The following is an 18,460-nucleotide window of genomic DNA, read 5'->3' as shown; positions in this document are numbered from 1 at the left end:
TAGCTATTCAATTCACATTTTCTACTATCGATAAAACTAAAACTAAATATATAGACCAATGCCTTCACGCACATATAGATTATTCCTCGTTCTTTCATCCACTGCCGTGCCAAACTCGGTTAGCTGAGGTAGCGAACATGTGGCGAACTTGAACCTAGCGAACTTAACAGGTAGCGAAACCGGCGCAAACCACATTGCCCTAGAAACACTTGACAATGCAGCGGCATAATTTCGTGACTACATGTATTCCAGCAGTGAGGGTACATAAAAAGAACGAAAGGATTGTAATGAAGTGAAGATACGTTTATTACTATTGTCACAATGTTACATCTTCCAGTCGTTGCAGTGTGTTTTCTCGAGTGTTCAACGAGCCCAAAATCTTTCAGAGTTGCTCTGACATTCTTCATGACGGTAAATTAAACTTTACGTCCAAACATGGCACCAAGCGCTCTTGATAAATGTTCATCGTGTTTTCTTTCCTTCTCTTTTAGAATTCTGAGTTGATTTTGCACTGCTCTGGTGGTAGGGTCAATAGTTAAAGCCTGGAACAAAACCAGTAAAAAATGAATGGTTACAGATAAACAAGAAAAAAAAATTAATAGTCCGGTTTCTCGTGTAACATTGCCTAATTTGGTGAAGGACGGCAATTCGCGCAAAGTCAGAAATGATGAAGGTGAACGTAAATGCGGTATTTTTTTAAGGCAGAGCTGCTACTACTTTCTTTTCGCTCATATTAAACTTTTGTATCTTAATTTGCTTTCCCACGTCCAATCTCAGTCCACTTCCCGCTTTTCTAATAGGGCCTATGTAATCCATTGTGGTTGTAAACTGATTTAACCTAAGTTGCTAGCCTCTTAGCCAAATAGAATTGTACTTCCCACATTTATATACTCTAATGGCGGCATGCTCCCATCCATACGCTGGGGTGTGGCATTGTAATGTTGCAGTTATAAAATGACAAACGCTTGAGAAATATCTCGAGATTTACCTTCTCTAAATCCGCCCTTGCCTTCTCGAATTCATTCAAGACGACAAACGCCTGCAAAGAAAGATGACAAGATTAGGGACAGGAAAAACAGCCGGGTTACAATATTTATAACATTTATAACATGTACCGGTATACAGAACGAGATGAAAGTCTGATACTGACAGAGCGTAAACTGTTAGACCGTACAATCTATCTCTTCTTTCACAAAGTATGGTCCTTAGAAGCAGTGAAAAGAAAGCCAACACCCTTGGTGATTAGAGTTAGGGTTTGGTTTTAGGGTTAGGGTCTGATTTGCCACCATTAGTATAACTTGCTTTATCTTATTCGGCTCCCACTTACACGTACTGAAAATAATTATTGTTGTTTGGGAGACTTAACTCTTTAAATTTTAAAGAGTAACCTTAAGCATTGCTGTGTATTTTAATCGTTATTTGCCGGCGCGCTAAGACTCTTAACGGGATACTACCAACTAACAAAACTAATGATTGTATTAACTTATGTCATCTACTGCAGGATAAAGCTCTCCTCTTCAAATTGGGAATACTTAGGTATATGTATGTAGGAAAAAAACAAAAACAAAAACAAAAACAAACAAACAAACAAACAAACAAACAAACAAAAAACAGAGACAAGCAGAGGAAGAAAAAGTCTGTGCCACGCCAAAGTTTTCCAGCCTGAAAGAGCTTGCCCAGGTTTCCATAATTTCAGTGACTACGAGGTTTCTACATGTACTCCTCCCTGACTGGGATGCTAGTCCATCACAGGGTTACCCCCCAGAAACAAATTCACATGTACCTGTATATACAGCCGGGTCAAGACAGGCACAATGAGAACCGCGATCTTTCTCATGAACTCAATGCAAAAACTCCAACCAGGACTCAAACTCGCACTACTGGGCGCACTGCTTTGTGGAGTTCAATGCAATAACCACTCGGCTCAAGTGCCACTCGACTGAGAAACTTCCAAATTTATATAAACCGTTTGCTGATATTTGTAACCATAAAGAGGCCCAAAAGCTGTTGTCACAAAACCCTACTTTAAACCTACTGTACATGTGTATAGTCAATAACAGTAGTAAACACATAGATTGAATCCTTGCATTGTGGGTTGCACAATCTGACTTAATGACAATAGAAAAGAAATAAGTAAAAAGTACATTAACACGGTATCTGGTTGTGCCAAATGTCAACTTCATTCTGACTAACTGCTGTAAGACTTCTCAAACTTTAAAGTTTATTTGAACAGATCTGTAGGACATCTTCTTATCATTTATTTTTTTTTTTAAAGATACTAAATAATACCTCCTAAACTATTACACAGCAATTCCTGGATAAAAAAACAAAAATCAAAAAACAAAAGCAAAAACAAAACAAAACAAAACAAAACAAAAAAAAACATATTAACTTAAAGAGCACAATATCTGACCTGTCCTCTCCTATAGAGTGCTTTGATATTTGTTGGCAACATTGCGAGAACCTACACATTAAAAAAATAACAACAAAAGAAAGAATATCTAAATAAAAAAATTGCTATTATTAGGGATAAAGAACTTAATATTAAAAAGGAAAGAGATATGGAAACTGAACTGACTGGGGAAAATTCCTTGGTTGCTGAATATACATCTATATTAGTTACTTTTTAAACTTAATTCATGTAGTTTTTTTTACAAATTTCATGAATATGTTGTAATGAAGGTTACATGTATTTAGCTGTAAATTACTGATACACTGTACATGGTTCTGTTAACCTGTAGTATTAAAATAGACTGATGCCATGTTTAAATAAAGTTACATGTACAACCAACCTACATGTATCTACATGGAAGACTTTTCAAGAGACAAAATTGAATGTCCCGTGGTTTTCCTTTAATGATTTTGTATGTGAGTACAAACTGGAACTTAAGTAATAAAAATGTTATGATTACTAGAGTTATAGTACACATGGTTTCCTCCCTAACCTTTGTGCAGTTTGCCGCAACAAATTCATATTGTCCAAGCTTCCCCTGACATGCAGATAAATTAAGGAGACAAGAGGCCCTGAGCTCATCTTGCTTTTCCTTCTGTTCTTCAGAGATGGCATCACCAATTAAGAGCAACTGCTTCAGAGCTTGGCTATAACGTCTTGCAGCACAGACCCATTTGCCAGACTGTAAGCATAAATGGAAAATCACAAGTATAATTTACATTACAGTATAGTGATTGGGTTTAATGTTGCTGTGGAAAGACTGCAGGTACAGTAGCTTTTTCAATTGATTTTGAAGCAAAAAACCCCTCCTGCATTGAATTTTTACAGCAGTGTCTTCGTCTACATGTATAAGCCCTGTGTGAATGGATCTCATTACATGTAATATTCCTTTGTCTTGGCTACAGTTATTTCGCTATATACAGCAGTTGTAAATCAGCAGTTAGTATTTCGTTGCACTATAGTGTTCCCATCTCTCTGTATATACTTGTTTCAAGTTAGAAGTCATAACAGTTACAGTTATACAATGTAGTCTCAGGAACAAAATTAAAAAAAAAAAAAAAAATAATGATGATGATAATGATAATGATAATGATAATGATAGCGATAGTGATAGTGATAGTGATAGTGATAGTGATAATGATAGTGATAATAAAAACATTAAAAAGGAACACCCTGGCTTAACTCTGAGAAATACAAATTTAAAGTTTTTGAAACTACATGTATCATTGTCTATCTATTAATTAACTTTACCATCCAAGGTCTTCTTGTAGCATACTATGTTATGCATACTACGTTTATGCAGTACATTAATGGATTCCCTTCAAAACTTGTTCTTTTTGCAGCTAAACATATCATTTCAAATTATAAAAAGATCCTGCAGTCCTATGCAGGTCACTGAGACTGTTAGTCTCTGAACAAGTTACTCTTATAAACATTGTTTTGGCTGGTAGTAAAAGAAGCTATTTTAAATAGCTTATATTCCTGTCAGCCAAAATAATGATTAAATAAAAAATGTGCTTGTTTATGAGCAGCAAGCACCAGTCCATAACGGCGTAAACAATACCGTAATCTAGTGGGCCAAGAGTTTCCTCATGCTCTTTGACTCTCTAGTTTTTATTACTTCTCAAACACGATGCGATTAGTGCTAAGTTTACATTTAAACCGAACAATGGTTAAACTCCACTGAGATTGAATAATAATTAATAGCTTAAATATCCCTAGCGGTTCACACATTCTGCACGCATTCATAACTTAATTATTCCAAGTGGTTCACACATTCTACATGCATCTAGTATTACAACACCAAGTGTTATAATTGTTGTACAGGTTCTACACCAAATTCAACTTATTACTGTAATTAACCCTTGCATGGACTCTTCAGGTTTTGTTATGTAATACATTATTTTGGCTGATAGAAAAAGAAGCCATTTTAAATAGCTTCTTCTCCAATTGGCGAAAAAAAATGCAATAAAAAATGCTTATTTTGTTCACCAGCAGCAAGCACCAGTCCATAATGGTGTAAACAATACTGTAATCTAGTCAGCTATGTGTGGTAATTGTTGCACGGTCAGGTTCTACACCAAATTCAACACATTACTGTAATTAATACTTGAATGGACTCTTAAGGTTCTGTTTCAAACGTACATATAAAGATACATGTAGCAATACATGTATGTGTTGCTGGGGATATGTATATACATGTATGCCAATTAAAATTCAACCTCAATGGATTTTCAACCTTAAAACAGTCTGTCCCTTTGGCTTTATGGTGTAAAGCTAAGGACATCTTCTCCTCTGGAGTAGTTTCCCAGGAGTCTTTGGCCTGCAAGACAAAAGGACTTGCTTTGCACTTTTTACATTTTTTAACAATCGATCTACAAAATATATATTTCACAATAATTATTAACAACAAGAACACAGAAACAAAAAATACAATACCACAAGTGCATTGTGCTTCCAAAGAGTTACAGTAAGTAAGTTACAAATAACGTGAACATATGTAACAAATGGATAAAAAGTACAAGCCCGCACTGTATGTTATCGTACACAGATGAAATGTAATTTTAAATATGACTCAACGTAAAATGATACAGTTATAATTTGTGGACAGTAAGTCTGCAAATCAATTTGAAAATTGGCAGACTCAAGTTTGCTCCTTTCTTACAGTTAACAAGTTGACAGCACTTAGTGCTATTGTTCTTTGTCTAAACAAAGTTATAAAAAGAAAAAAAAAAGAATAACATAAGTGCAAACTGACTTCAAAAATGCCAACCTAAGAAAATGAAAATCTGTCAGATCACAGATTTTACTTCCTCTAGGGGCCTAAAAACAAAATGTTACTAAAGGAGCAAAGCTCTGTCGCTTCCACCTCCGCCAATTTGCACTGTACTGGTTGATTTACAGTACCGTTACTTGACATACCTTAGAGAAGCAGAGGAGTTCCACCTCACATTTGAGATCCCTCTCAGAGGCTACACAAACTTCCTGGTCAAATGATTCACTTCTATATGGTATGACACAGATTTCTTCAGCATGCATGCATTCTAAGCACTTGTCCAAGCTATCTGATGCTTCACTGTCCCCTGAAAAAAATACAGATTTGTCTTTAGGCTCAGTCCAACTGCCACTCCACTCAGGTTGCACAACTAGCTCAATAAAGTTAAGCTTTGCAGCAAGGTCGTTTTCATTTGACATCCCTGTATTCATTTTGCAGAAAGCAATGGAAGTCATGCAAATTATTGATCAGGCAAGTAGTGGTGTAACAATTAATTGAATTCTCGATTAATCGCGATTATGACCATTCGGTTCAATTCATGATTCTTTGATTCCACGTTTCGATTTTGGTTCGATTATTTGCATACCTTTCCCAGAATGCCCTCAGTGAGTTATTATATTGTGAAATTAGAATCCTGAACTCTTTAAAATGTGCGTTTTTGATTGATGAGTAAAGACATTTGCAATTCGTGTACCATTTTGTGTTGTTGTTTACATTGTGTATCATGTTGTTAGAATTAAAAACCATTAATATTTTGTATAATCGAATTGAAATAATCGAAATCGAAAGGCAATAATTGAAATTGAATCAAATCAAAGGAATATGAATTGTTACAAGCCTACAGGTAAGTTGTACACTGAGAATATTAAAACTCTATTCAAACTGACAAACTAACTATTTTATGTTGCCCATAAAAGAAATACAGTATGGAATAGTGACTTCTCTTTAAATTACTGGAAAATTATAGTCATCAACAGCCAGGAGAAGAATTTTAGGCTGCAATATTTTTTATTCTTCAGTGAAGTGGTAGATGTTATAGATACTTTACACTCAAATTTCTGCTCTACTCTCTCTTTCCTTTCCCCCTCCTTCTACTTCTACTCCTGAAAATCTTTATGGCATGTATTACCCTCCTATATATAGTTAAATGAAATTTAACATAGTTAATGACTAGGAGCTAGTCTGGTCAGTAGCATTGTTATAGGCGGTTGTTAGTGTCTTGGCCATCTGTGAGCGTTTGGTTAGCGTTTGATGCGTTTTGTAGCTTTTGATATAGTTCAATGAAATTTTACATAGTTTATGACCAGGAGCGAGTCTGGTCAGTAGCATTTTTGTAGGCGTTTGTTAGTGCCTTGGCCATCTGTTAGCATTTGTTTAGCGTTTGGTGAGTTCTGTAACGTTTGCAACAGTCATATGTCTTGTCGCCTGAAGATGGCGCTGGTCACCTGAGGTGACCAGGTGCAGCTAGAGCGCAGCCTTGGCTGTTGATTATCGACCAACTGTCGACTGAGTGTCGATCAAGTTTCAATCACAATGTTGACCAAGTGTCAACTGAGTTTCAGCTGAGTACTGATCAAGATGTTGATAAAGTGCTGATCGAGATGTCGATCGAGTTGATTGAGATGTTAAGAAGTTATTTCTCTGTGTTAGGAATGATTCCGCAAGACCTTGGTAGTTTGTAGATTTGATCTGCTTTGTACCATGATTACTGACAAGCACATTTTGAGCGCACCATTTCAAGACAAAAGACCGTCTTTATAGAACCCCTGAAGTCTTCAAAATATATGCTCAGAAAGTCGATTCGGATTGGTTTACTTGTGCTTAACAATATTAGATCAATAGGAGAGCTCAAAATTCTTCAGGGAGGTTAGGAAAGGTGATTGTTCTCACATGCCTTTTTATGGCCAGTTACGGCCAGCACAGGGATTTGGGAGATAGTTTACAGCTCGCACAGGCATCATTGGGTTAAAGCCTGAAAAAATTTCAGGCTTGAACAGGATTCGAACCCATAACCTCTACGAAACAAAACCAGTGCTTTGCCATCTGAGCGCTGTGACCAGCTCTCATTTGGCTTCACAGTTGGTTGAGCACTGCACCGTTGGAAGCTTCGAATTCCATGTAAGTTTATGAGCTAATTGATAAAACTCTGAACAAAATATTGGCCTGTTAGGCGTTATGCAGGTACGTACTCACAAATCAACATGTTTTATCTACAAGTATGCTTACCTTCGCCAATAACAACTTGTTTCTCGCAACTCTGTAGGACATTACCATCTTCACTTAGTATTTTTAGCTTGACTGCAAGGACACATAGGTAGTGTTAGCCCACTCCATTTCGGGGCAATACAAAAACAACCAAGATATTTTCAAAGTGTGCAGACAATGCTACCTTTACAAGAAGAACCATAATTAGGAGTTTCTAGGCCGGTCCCTTTCCGTTTAACCGTTCTAGACACGGCTGCCACACAAGAATCAACCATTATGATCCGCCATGTTGGGATACTAGAAACGTTCACGTTGATTGGCTTATGAGTTACAAGTTGACCTATTGTAAGACTTGTTATATATCGCGGTAAAAATAGCTTGCCGCTGACCGAGCCGGAAAGACTGTGGGTTCGAGATTGAAGAGAAAGAGGAAGCGTGTGAAGCGTGCGTGTTTACACGGTGCTGTAAGTGCACGAAAGATTTTCAGGCGGATTTCATGGCTGATACCATCACTAACTGCGGAAATGGTCCGTTATGTGGAAATTGATTATATTTTCAAACATCCATTTGAGGCAGTTAGTCGTGCATACTTTCAAAAGGTAAGTTTTTTGATGTGAGATCTACGGAAATTAACTTACCTGTGTTGAAGGTTAGTCAACTTATTGCCCTTTTCTTTCACACCTTGTTAATTATCATCCGCGATAATTTCCTTTGTACATGTATATACTCTTCTTGTCAAGTTTTAAGCATAGCTATTAAACTGAAACTAAGAGAAAGGGAAGCTCGCTTACAGAAGCTTACTGAATCTAAAGCTTAGCTAATGTACAAACTGCAGTATTGACCTGGCGTGAGGTCAACTCAAGATGGCTAGTTCTTTGTTTGTGTGTGTTTATGGACCAAGATGGAGTCGAGGTCCCTAAACGCAAAATAAATATGGGCCAATATCCAGATATCTTGCATGAAAGAGTAGGTAATATTTATCCTGAGCAAGCAAGATATCACCATCTTGCCTGCTCTGCTAGCCAATGACAGCGCTGGATTTGGTTCGCCTTGCTTGTTCACGGCCACTGTGATGTACACGGTATTTTACAGTGTCTTGGCTGACAAAAGAGACTGTGTTAAAATATGTTGTTGAGTTGGTAGTTGTATATGAGCTACAAGTAAACTTGATTGATTACCTTAAAAGTGTTATAAACCCTCCTTCCTTCCCCCTAATGAGTTCAGCACTCCTGCCTATTTTTTATGAACAATCTTTTCAATTTTATTATGGAAGATTCACTGGCACATTGAACTGTACGTGTATATGTAGCATGCCTTAAAAATCACTTGAGGGTAGTTCAGCATCTTCAGAAAATTATATTTCTTAGCTTGAGTCTGTTCAAGGACACATCAGAAGTGTTTGTTAGCTCATGTGTAGGGTGGACACATGGCCAAGTCAAAGTAAAGACAAAATGCCACCTTTACAACTCTATTGATCTGCATGTTTCTTCTAAAACTTTAATCATCTCATCAAACATGTCAACTTCTTTGGGCCCAATAGGCTAATCATTTGTGTTTTTTTTTGTTTGATGTTGCTGTCGTTTTTTTTTTTTTTTCTTTTTCTTTTTCAGGGGGGGAGGGGGGGTGTTTTTGTGAGGATTAATTAAGGGGAGGGTGAAGCATGTTATTTTGGGAGCCTAATTATTTATATCAGAACAAATTTTGCATTTGATGTTCAAAGACTTTATCTTTGTTGTGTTTTTTTCCACCACTTTACATGTATGTGGAACAGTATACTTGTGGTAAAGATACCAATGTCACCTCTGTAACAGTACTGGAACATAGAACAGGTATTCTTTGTTCTACTTCTACTTACGAACTTGTAACCCGATTATTTACACTTTCTCTTAGATTTGTAATACTGTATAGTGATGCAGCAGGAGAAAGTAAATTATATTCATTTAGTCAAATGTAAGATGTAAGAAAAGCAACCTTCCTTTAACCTTCCTTTAACCATGACAATGTGATTTTGGTACCAGTATTGACCTTCCAAACTGACCACTGAGCTTTGTTATGTTAATAATGTCAAACTCTATTCATTTGTCCCAGAAAATGAATAAATAGGCCCTGTTCATGCAGGGTGGTGTAGGGATTGTACAAGGCCCCTTTCTGACACTAAGAGGTCCACCTACTGTCATTTCAATGAATTACAAAGACAGCCTTGCAGCCTTTAATTTCATTCTTCTTTTCTTAAGACCCAGAAACTGGGGAGGAGTATCTGTTAAGAAGAGGAGAATGTGTGAATGTTTTACCAGGTCTGCTTAAAAAGGTATGTCAAGGCTTTTTGAGTAAGACTATCATGTATACAGTACATGTACAAGTCTGTTACTGAGAATGCTGCATTTTGCCTGACTTTAGAGATTACTTGAGGAAGAACTTATGTCTGTCACTTTTAGACAGAAAAAGAGTACTTTTTACACGATATAGGCCCTTTGCAGCTGGGGTCACATGACCAAATTTTTTCTAGGAAATTTTTATATTATGGGCTTTAACTTAAAGGGACACAGTCAGCTGGAGCACATGCGCATTAGATGCCATTTCATAGCTAATTTGCATATCACAGAGACGCGATCCATAATGTTTTTAACCAAATATGATAAAAATAGTATAATAGAATGAGCAAAAGCACACTCAAAAACAGGCTATTCAGTAAACGATTGAAAATCAAGCAAAACGCTGTGAAGATTGAAGCAGATTTCTAGATGTACTTTGATTTCAGGTTGAGGTGAACTTTTTTCAAAATGAAAAAACTAGTGTCCAGGTCAGCGCGGTCCCAAAGCTGACTGTGTCCTTTTAAAGAATGCCAGAAATGGAAAGAGCGTATCGAAAATACCAAAATGGACAAATTTGAGGTCCCTGGAATTAAAGAGTAAGTTCATACGACAGTTTGAATTTTTGGAAAATTTAGATAATTTGTATGTAAAATGTTGCAGGAGAGCAAGGTCTTGCTCTCCAGCAACTTTTTCCATACAAATCTTCTTATTCTTTTAAAAATTCGGACTGTCATAAAATCTCCTTCTTTAATGATGGGGGCCTCAAACTTGGCCATTTTGATATTTTCGACATACTTTTTCCATTTCTGGCATTCGTTACATTATAGCCCATAATTTTATGAAAAAATAGGTCACGTGATGGCTTAGCTGCAAAGGGCCTATTGTGTGGTTTTATACTGAGCCAAAATGAGAATTGTAGATTATACTTTCAATAAACATGTAGTTAACTTAATATTTGGCCTAACTTGGCTAATTCTTTCCTTAAGACTTGGCGCCTGCCAATTAGCCCCAGTGCATGGTCTGATTCAGCTGTAACTACTGTTAAACAGTTTTCAAAACTTGGGCTGCTAAAGGAATTTGTTATGTACCTCAGTCTTATTGATCTCTGAGGGATAAATTATTCTACCTTTCCTACTGCAAAGAATTCTACAGGCTAGTAATTCATGCTTACCTCTAATCCTATGTTGTAAAACACCCATTGAAAACAATAAATGCTAAATCTTAGTTTTGAGCCAATGATAGATAATTTACAAGTATTATAAATATTTCCAAGTGGAATGATAATCTTATCATTGTTTCTAGCTGTGTCCTTTCTCAGCCATTGAGGTAGAGGAAGAAGCATGGCTGAACAGAAAAGACAGATGTCTTCGTCTTCACAGTTATAACCTGACATGGTCCAAATATGCCTCCCTGGAAGAGTTCAGCACTTACAGAGCTTGCGGCAACAATCCAGACTGGTGTGTAGCTGAATATTTACAGCCAAGTAACTTGTTAATATGTAGGTATTTTAATAGCTACATATTAACAAGTTAAAAAATTTAAAAATCCTTTGTGACTAAGCAATTCAGTGCCTTTTCATTATCAAGCCAAGGAATGTAACTGTCTACAATAAACCCTGTTTTTTTGTGTAAGACTTTTATTAATAGATGGTTAATTCACTGTCACGCAATAAAAAATTAAGTCAAAAACCATCCAGTAGATGAAGTCAAGAAATTCCAATATTATGGATTGTGAACATAAATAGAGAAGTCCTTGATGTGTTATTCCAAACTTCAGATATTCATCAAAATATTGTACACAAACTTGTAGTTTAGACCAGTATGGAGCTGCCATATTGCTCTACCTGAATGGTGCACTATTAAGGTGAACGAAAAGGAGTGTAAACATCTGGAACTTACTTACTTACTGGGTACGGCAAGGAAAACGGCGAACAAAAAGATAGGGGAGAAGCGCGGGTAGAGAAAGTGAACCCCCAAACTAACTGAACGCCTGGAAGAGACTACTTATTTAGATGACTGATTATCTCTACTAAGCAAAAAAAAAAAAAAACAATTACAATCCTTATCTTTCTCTAGGACAAAATTTGAACAGCATGGTTCTATCAATGTTTATGGTGTTGGCTCGTTGATTGGTGGAATGATGGAAGCTTTTGGACAGACGTTTCTTCAACGTGGAGCTAAAAAGGTAGCTTTCCTCTAATTTTAAGCTATGATTTATTGTGAATAATTTTCATCTCATCAATCATTCTTACGTGATGAATTTTCGTTACTCCAACTCCTGCGCAATGTTCAGAAAGATACAGGTTCAAACTGCTGCATGTAAGTTCTCGTGAAATGAAAGAGGGTGTTACATGTACTCTTTTGGGCTTTATAATTGTTACAACGGCTCCTGCCAAGAGTAGCAGGAGCATATAAAATGCAGTCATGTCCAACAACAGTACTTCAAAAATTTTCTTTCAATTTCTAAGAACTTTTATAGATTTTTGATAAAACAGTGACATGAGGACATTTTGAAATGCAAACAAGCCACCCAACTGATCATGACCCTCCCCCCTCCCTCCTCTGCCCCTGCCCCAAGGGCTTCATTTAACTCTTTCATGCACTTTATAACAGTATAATGTTTTTTGGTCAGTTGATCTATTTGGTAATTGCTTCCTGATAATTTCCATCCTATTACCTCGCAGGGCTTCCACATTATGGAAGATCTCATAATGACTATGAGCGGAATATACACTGAAGCATAAAAGAATCAGCCTCAAACAAAATGCTTTCCCACTCAAGCTCTGCTCGTCTGTCGTGCTTGCCATTTGCTCACTCAATAAGTACTTCTCTCATCGATTGAAAGATTCTTTTTCAACGTTATGGACTATACATTTTCTTGTATATGAGCAAAATTCAACTGCCACACCCGGCTTAAATACACGAAAACAAACGTGCAGAATGTAGAGAGATGTTGAGGAAGATTCTTTAACAAATCCAATAACACTACAACAGAAGGGATGAAATGTCTGTTGCTTGAAAAGCCTTAATTTACGTCCTTTCTGAGAAAATAAAATGTAACACATGCATAACAAGAAGATAATAAAAAGAAATATTTTGCTTGGCCATACTGGTTTGCTGTTTCAGTTAACTGATCAACAAAATCGGAGACGGTATAAAGCCCCTAACGTCTCTCTGACAGACTGAAAAGAGTGGGTCGTGAAATACAAGCATCCAAACATATACAGTGGGATAACGTCTCCATTTTGAAATAGGGTTGTAAAAGTTATAAAAACAAATACACCAAACGGCAAAGAGTTAGGTCAAGAAACTGTTCCAGATGGTTAAAGTGGGTTGGTGAAAATTATAGACTCACATCGGTTAAGCAATGAGGTGGCAGTAAAGCTCAAATGATTATATATTTAAGTCGTAATATAGTTGAGTGATCGCAATCGAAGAATGTCTTCACAAATCGAGAACATTGGCGTAGTCTAACACTAACAGTAATCAGGGCTTAAAGCTGGCACAAAATAACCATTATGAAAATAAAAGGTGTCACTGTTACACCTGGTTAGTATTGTAGCTCTTTCCATACACCAAATCCAGGGATGAAATAATATATTCTGGATTGTTCAGTGTGACACCGTAGTGACCAAATTAGAGTGAACCGGTAATAAAGTACCTAGGTTTCTTCCTCTCCGCTACGCTGTTTTCTACATGTAGCTGTTGACTGCATGTCGGCTGCTTTAGCGAATAGAGGTTGTTTGCAACCGTAAGATATCTTGCAGCATACTAATGGTTTAATTTGATTCTTTCGTTTTGTTGTTGTTGTTGTTGTTGTTGTTGTTGTTGTTGGCAATCTTGTTAATTAGACAAAGACCAGCTTAGACTAATTCACACCCTGTTGGTCACGAGCAATTTAAGTAAAAAAGTGAAGCCTCTTAAACCCAATTGACAGGGTCATCGCAGCATTTTGTCAGCTCACAATAAGTCGTCGTGTTTCTCAATGAAACACCTTGGTAGAGAAAGACACACGGTGATGGAGAGCTTATTATGAGGCCCGGTACGACAGTGAAAAGCAAAGTAGTTGCAAACATAAAAGGTTTCCTTTACCAGCAAATAATGAGACTCGTATTTATTGATAATATGCTTTTTTAAATTGTATTATTTTTAGACACATTTTTGTTATATTTGTACTGCAATCTTAATCTTGCATTGTAAAGCGGTTTAGAATATTTTAAAATTTTAGCGCTATATAAATCTATTATTATTATTATTATTATTATTATCAGTATCAGTATCAGTTTCAGTTTCCGTTTCAGTAGCATTATCATTATCATCATTATCATTATCATTATTATTGATGATTGGCTAGCGTAAGGAGCGGTATCCTCTCTTGTCAGCGCTAGCTTTTGCTTGTTTAATAACATTAATGAATGAAGTATTAAGAGTAAATTCTGGGGGAAACGTATACTCGGAAAAAATCCGAGTCCCAGATGGGATTCGAACTCACGACCCTCCGTGATCTAGTCGGATGCTCTAACCACTGAGGTACTGCAGACTCTATGGTGAGCAAGGGTCAAATTCTGGGTAGTAGGTCAGTGGTTAGAGCATTCGACTAGATCACAGAGGGTCGTGGGGAATCCCATCTGAGACTCGGATTTTTTCCGAGTATACGTTTCTCCCAGAATTTACACTTAATATAATGTTGTTGTTTCTCCGTTAGAATGAAGTATTGTAGTAAGAATTTCCAGTACTGTTATTGAGAAAGAAGATCAGCCACAATTCGATGACTAGCTCTGACTACATCCAGCCAAGCAGATAGTGCAAGTGTTTCCGTTTAACCTTGATCTATAGTGAATATCGAATTTATCCTTTATTCGGTGGTTATATTTGTGCTTCTAACTTTAAACTGCCTGGGCTAATTAACGTTGTTAAGAAAATCAAATTACAGTTACAATTATTATGCCGCATGTTGAAACGAGGAGTTTGGAGACGGAAACAAAACCAATGAGGAATGCGCAACATATTGGAAACTTGCGTTTTAATGGTATTTCAGGCATTACTCATTTACTTAAGCTACGAAATAATTAACGCGTGGTTTTAGCTTTTCTTACAATTTTTGTATTTGATTCGCTAAATCTTACAAACTCATTTCAATTCTGAATAAAGGAAGCAAAATCTTGGATTAATACCGATGCCCATTTTTCGGTTATCGAATTAATTTAGAGCAAACAGCGAAAAAGTCACCAGTGTTCACTCTAGTAGCTACTGCATGAACCATGGTCATCGTTTCTAGGCAACACAGCCTGTTCCCTGCTCCACATCATCAATAAACTTCTGTACAGTTCCTTTCCCAGCTGAAGTGTTATAGTAACGCTTCCAATACCGGGCTTGAGAAAGAACATCAGATGGAATAGGAGCTCGAAACCTGACCAAGAATAGCCGAGCAGCCAGTCCAGAGTACAGCGGTTTTTCCAGGTCTTGCCATTGAGTTTTGGTCCAGTCGATGCCGAGTCTAGCTTTGATTTGGTCCCAGTACTTTTTCAATCTTTTCTGAATGACAGTTTCACGATAACCAATGCTGTCAACCTGTATGTATATATGAGAATGAATTAAGCTGCATAAGATAGTCAGTGCTGCACAGATAATTTAAAAAAACGTAACGTGTCTTGACCCTAAAACTGCAAATGGAACAAGAGATTTGGAATTCAACACTTCCAGTGTTAAATCTTTACCTGCCAAATTCCACCATAGTACCCCGACCTGTAGGTACCACGTGCCTGTCCGTATTTTGACTCGACCCAGGCTACACGGCAGAGAAACTTGTGATCGTTTGGAAATATTCCCAAATTATTGATCTTGTTCACGACTTCAGCAACAACAGCGTTTCCTTTCCCCTTTGGTGTGTATGGATCGGCACAAGCGTCACATTTCGAGACAAATTGAGCAGCAAGACCAACGAGCACCAATATCAGAAGCATGATCTAGAAAAGGAAAGATACAGTTTCTGTTAGCCTGTTCTTGTTGTTTATAGTATGTGGGAAGAGCGGAGCTGCATTCCCTCTGCCCCCGACCCAACTAGACCCCCTGTCACGTTCCAAAAAAAAAAAAAAAAAAAAATACTCATATATATTTACGTTAACGTCCGCTCACTTTCACTTTTTCCGTTGGACGCGTAGATTAAACAAATAAGTTCCCTCCCCGTTACAGATCTTTGCGCTAATTTAATATACCAGAATTTAATGAGGAAACGAATTACCGACAGCATTAAGGGTATTAATCAGTAATTTTTGAAATTTTGTTCCATTCTTAGTTTCTTTTAAGTCGCTACTTCACTTCATAGTTCAAACAAGGGATAAAACTTGATAAGACAACTGCCCCTGACCCGTATTTTTTTGTCTAGTATTTTATATAAAACTCACTTTACCCTCCTTTGTCGAAAAAAAAAAATTAAGATACACTGAAGATATGATAAAATAAAAGCCGATTATTGCCTTAAACCTGGTGGTCCGTTTTATTCAAGACATGTCAGCAGACAGTTTGCCATATCCGAAAAACGTAATCAGCTCCGGCGTTTCTGAAACTGACTTCCTCTTTAATAAGTGTCCGAGCTAGTATTTATACCGATAAATGTAATGATGATTAGAATAAAAATGTTGTTTAATACTTTTTCAGTTTCCAAATGAGAACTGCTATTGGCTTTCAGTTTCCACTGGTTGGACAGCACCTAAAATTGCAATAAAGCATTTGGAATTGTTGATTGATGAGCAAAGAGAAGCTTCGTGAAATATGAAGGTTATGCATCAGTTTCTTGCCAAGGTAAAAGCGACGTTATTAATATCTTCAAATTTAGGAAGTCATCTCTTCAAACCCAGCAAAATGGTGTATATTGCTCGCGTTTAGTTTACCTATGTTGGACTTTGTTATGAAACTTTGCTAATATCAATAATCTATCCTTTCTCGTGAAACTGTACTTGTGCAGGAAAGTATAAAAGGCACCGATTGTCTATTCAAGTATCAGTCCAAAAAAATATACTCATTCAATAATTAACGTAGAATAGTCATTATCAAGTACTTTCACCTAGAAACCGTTGCAGCAGTGCACAGAACCGGGCTTGTGAGAAAAATGCACAAAACTGGAAAAAATGTATACAATATTATTCCGGTCGCGAAGGGGTTAAATCCATGTTTATCGGGTTTAATTTATTATATGTCTTTTAGGCCTCGTCCACACTTCGCCCGGCCGGAGAAATGTAAATTAAAAACGGCGTTTTCACTCTGAAAACGCATCAAATGTATTCCTTTCCATTGCGCCAGAGAAATTTAGAAACGCAGCAATCACCGGTCATTTTGAATTTGTGTTTGAGGAGATTAAACTGGTGCAGGGAGATCACATGATTATCGTGACGTCAGCGTTTTCTAAAAGCTCCTTTTCAAAATGTCTTCCATCCACACTAAAACGCAAAGCCGTCGATTCAAATTCCTTCGCTTTGAAAAGCGTTTTCTAATGAAGCTCCGTTTTCATGACGAATTAGTGTGCTAACCGTAGAAATAAAGCTGCAAATTACAGTTTAACTGCTGCTTACTCAACTGAAATAAGTTAGTTTTGCTTCTTACCTATATTCCTCCTCTGTTAACCGAACTGAGCTTCTATGTATGTGTGAATGAAATAACAGAATCGCTTTTTGGTAACAACCTGACCATATTTAGATTATGTTGAGATCTCTGTGTGAAAAGCGATTGGTTAGTTTCAGATCAGGGATATTTTTTGTCAGTTTCAGAATGACACGTTGCTGAAACGGATCAGAATGGTTCGATTGTTTAGATCACAAGATATATCTCATAGCCTGATCATTTCAAATTTTTTGTTTTGTTTTGCCACATTATTGTTTCTAGAGTATGACTCGTGACACCATGTTTCAATTACCGTGAAACATTTGCCATTAAGAAGAAACACTATTTTGGGACCCGTATATTTCGTCTAAGAAACTACAGTACACCTATTTTATATATATAAAAAAATTGTTTAAGTTAATAAACACAATAGCTTTGGATTGATCGGCCGATCAATTATATAGGACTGCGGCTTTTGATATTAGTATTCTGTATGGTAGTGGTTTCTGAATTACCACACAGCATGTTAACTAGGTTCAATATACAATAACCCAATCTTTGTCTTCCGCATGTTATAATCATTGCATGCTGTGAATCGAACAGAATGACTCGCACTCTGAACTCACCTTTATTAGAAAATTAAACCCGCCACGTAGCGAGCCAAGATGTCGGCAAGTATGATCGTGTTGTTTGTGTGTGATTTAACTGAAATTTTCTTTTATTATTTACCATTAGCTTGTATATCGTAATTATAATATGCTAGAGCAGAGTTGTAAGGATATTTGGGCCGTTAAGGATACATTATTACACCAAGGTTCCCTAAGGGAGTGCCATATAAATAGGACGGGGGTGTTTGTCGTACCTTTTAGGGATTAAAAAGCGGTTTTGACACCTCTTGGGGTGTTCATCCTCAAAAGGTCAACAGAAGAAGCTTTTTCGGTTCTTCTTAGGGTATTGAGTCGACACAAATATGGCATCTAAAACAACTCATTATGCTGGATTCTTCTGGTACCTCTTAGGGGTGAAAACAATTTCAAGCCACGCCCACAAAACAGGATTTTGGTACCTCTTAGGGGTTCTTTTCATAATTTCTTACGTGCACCCCCGTCGTTTTTGTATG

General features: G+C 37.0%; 3 protein-coding genes across 4 annotated transcripts; 1 reads left to right on the top strand and 2 right to left on the bottom strand.

The window, feature by feature from the left end:
- Positions 1-282: 282 nt before the first annotated feature.
- On the bottom strand, positions 283-7,760 carry LOC110043652 (uncharacterized). The gene is made up of 8 exons (XM_089297358.1): positions 7,618-7,760; positions 7,455-7,526; positions 5,375-5,535; positions 4,692-4,775; positions 2,946-3,134; positions 2,414-2,464; positions 989-1,039; positions 283-542 (listed from the first exon to the last, which is right to left on the bottom strand). The coding sequence occupies exons 1-8, from the start codon at positions 7,706-7,708 to the stop codon at positions 417-419; spliced, it is 825 nt and encodes a 274-aa protein (XP_089153484.1). The 5' UTR covers positions 7,709-7,760; the 3' UTR covers positions 283-416.
- A 78-nt stretch (positions 7,761-7,838) lies between these two features.
- On the top strand, positions 7,839-12,849 carry LOC110043741 (PRELI domain-containing protein 2-like). The gene is made up of 6 exons (XM_020749239.2): positions 7,839-8,032; positions 9,205-9,262; positions 9,668-9,741; positions 11,048-11,202; positions 11,821-11,929; positions 12,429-12,849. Exons 1-6 carry the CDS (start codon positions 7,958-7,960, stop codon positions 12,486-12,488), a joined length of 531 nt encoding a protein of 176 aa, XP_020604898.1. The 5' UTR covers positions 7,839-7,957; the 3' UTR covers positions 12,489-12,849.
- Positions 12,850-14,750: 1,901 nt separating this feature from the next.
- LOC110043706 (uncharacterized) lies at positions 14,751-17,426 on the bottom strand. 2 transcript variants are annotated; one of them, XM_089297342.1, is made up of 4 exons: positions 17,344-17,415; positions 16,394-16,453; positions 15,462-15,710; positions 14,751-15,315 (listed from the first exon to the last, which is right to left on the bottom strand). In XM_089297342.1, the coding sequence occupies exons 3-4, from the start codon at positions 15,705-15,707 to the stop codon at positions 15,019-15,021; spliced, it is 543 nt and encodes a 180-aa protein (XP_089153468.1). In that variant the 5' UTR covers positions 15,708-15,710; positions 16,394-16,453; positions 17,344-17,415; the 3' UTR covers positions 14,751-15,018. The 2 variants fall into 2 exon arrangements, with proteins under 2 accessions (XP_089153468.1, XP_020604854.1); XM_020749195.2 differs by lacking the exon at positions 16,394-16,453 and having other exon boundaries at positions 17,344-17,426.
- Positions 17,427-18,460: the final 1,034 nt, after the last annotated feature.

Source organism: Orbicella faveolata, unplaced genomic scaffold, assembly GCF_042242905.1.
Source record: "Orbicella faveolata isolate gen_17 unplaced genomic scaffold, um_ofav_v1 contig_1, whole genome shotgun sequence".
In the NCBI taxonomy this organism is placed as follows: Eukaryota; Metazoa; Cnidaria; class Anthozoa; order Scleractinia; family Merulinidae; genus Orbicella; species Orbicella faveolata.
The sequence above is the reverse complement of the archived record's forward strand: the minus strand, read 5'-3'. Positions and strand labels throughout refer to the sequence as shown.

Coding starts and splice junctions, on each gene's coding strand:
- LOC110043706 (XM_020749195.2), bottom strand. CDS start 15,707: ATGCTTCTGATATTGGTGCTCGTTGGTCTTGCTGCTCAATTTGTCTCG. Junction 15,316..15,461: donor ACTATGGTGGAATTTGGCAG/GTAAAGATTTAA, acceptor ATATACATACAG/GTTGACAGCATTGGTTATCG.
- LOC110043652 (XM_089297358.1), bottom strand. CDS start 7,708: ATGGTTGATTCTTGTGTGGCAGCCGTGTCTAGAACGGTTAAACGGAAA. Junction 7,527..7,617: donor TTATGGTTCTTCTTGTAAAG/GTAGCATTGTCT, acceptor GTGTCCTTGCAG/TCAAGCTAAAAATACTAAGT. Junction 1,040..2,413: donor CACTCTATAGGAGAGGACAG/GTCAGATATTGT, acceptor CTTTCTTTGCAG/GCGTTTGTCGTCTTGAATGA.
- LOC110043741 (XM_020749239.2), top strand. CDS start 7,958: ATGGTCCGTTATGTGGAAATTGATTATATTTTCAAACATCCATTTGAG. Junction 9,742..11,047: donor TACCAGGTCTGCTTAAAAAG/GTATGTCAAGGC, acceptor CATTGTTTCTAG/CTGTGTCCTTTCTCAGCCAT. Junction 11,203..11,820: donor TGCGGCAACAATCCAGACTG/GTGTGTAGCTGA, acceptor ATCTTTCTCTAG/GACAAAATTTGAACAGCATG.